The 377-nt window shown below is 53.8% G+C and overlaps 1 protein-coding gene across 1 annotated transcript; it reads right to left on the bottom strand.

Moving 5' to 3' along the window:
* Window positions 1–6: 6 nt before the first annotated feature.
* LOC108521162 (olfactory receptor 52K1) lies at window positions 7–369 on the bottom strand (the record flags this gene model as incomplete). The annotated part of the gene is made up of 1 exon (XM_017860810.1): window positions 7–369. A coding segment is annotated over one exon (363 nt), but the record flags the coding sequence as incomplete, so codon positions are not given.
* Between the last annotated feature and the right edge of the window lie 8 nt (window positions 370–377).

Here is a 377-nt window from a genome sequence, read left to right as displayed (position 1 = left end):
AATAAACATGGCCACAGCAATGCCATAGATATTGTTGAAGCTGGTGTCCCCACACGCCAGCCTCACCACAGCCATGTGTTCACAGTAGCAATGGGCAATCACTGGGCCTCGGCAGTAGTGGAAGTGTCTCAGCAGGAAGGGGAGTGGCGTCATTAGTGTCACAGCCCGGACCACAGCAACCACGCCAATCTTGGTGATGAGGGACCCAGTCAGGACCGTGGTGTAGTGCAGTGGCTTGCAGATAGCCACATAGTGGTCAAAGGCCATGGCCAGCAGCACTGCTGACTCCATGATGGAGAAGGAGTGTAGAAAGAACATCTGGGCCAGACAGGCAAAGAAGTTGATCTCCCGATCCCTGAACCAGAATATGGCAAGCA

This window comes from Rhinopithecus bieti, unplaced genomic scaffold, assembly GCF_001698545.2.
Source record: "Rhinopithecus bieti isolate Rb0 unplaced genomic scaffold, ASM169854v2 scaffold_58209, whole genome shotgun sequence".
In the NCBI taxonomy this organism is placed as follows: domain Eukaryota; kingdom Metazoa; phylum Chordata; class Mammalia; order Primates; family Cercopithecidae; genus Rhinopithecus; species Rhinopithecus bieti.
This window is presented reverse-complemented; position numbering and strand designations above follow the sequence as displayed.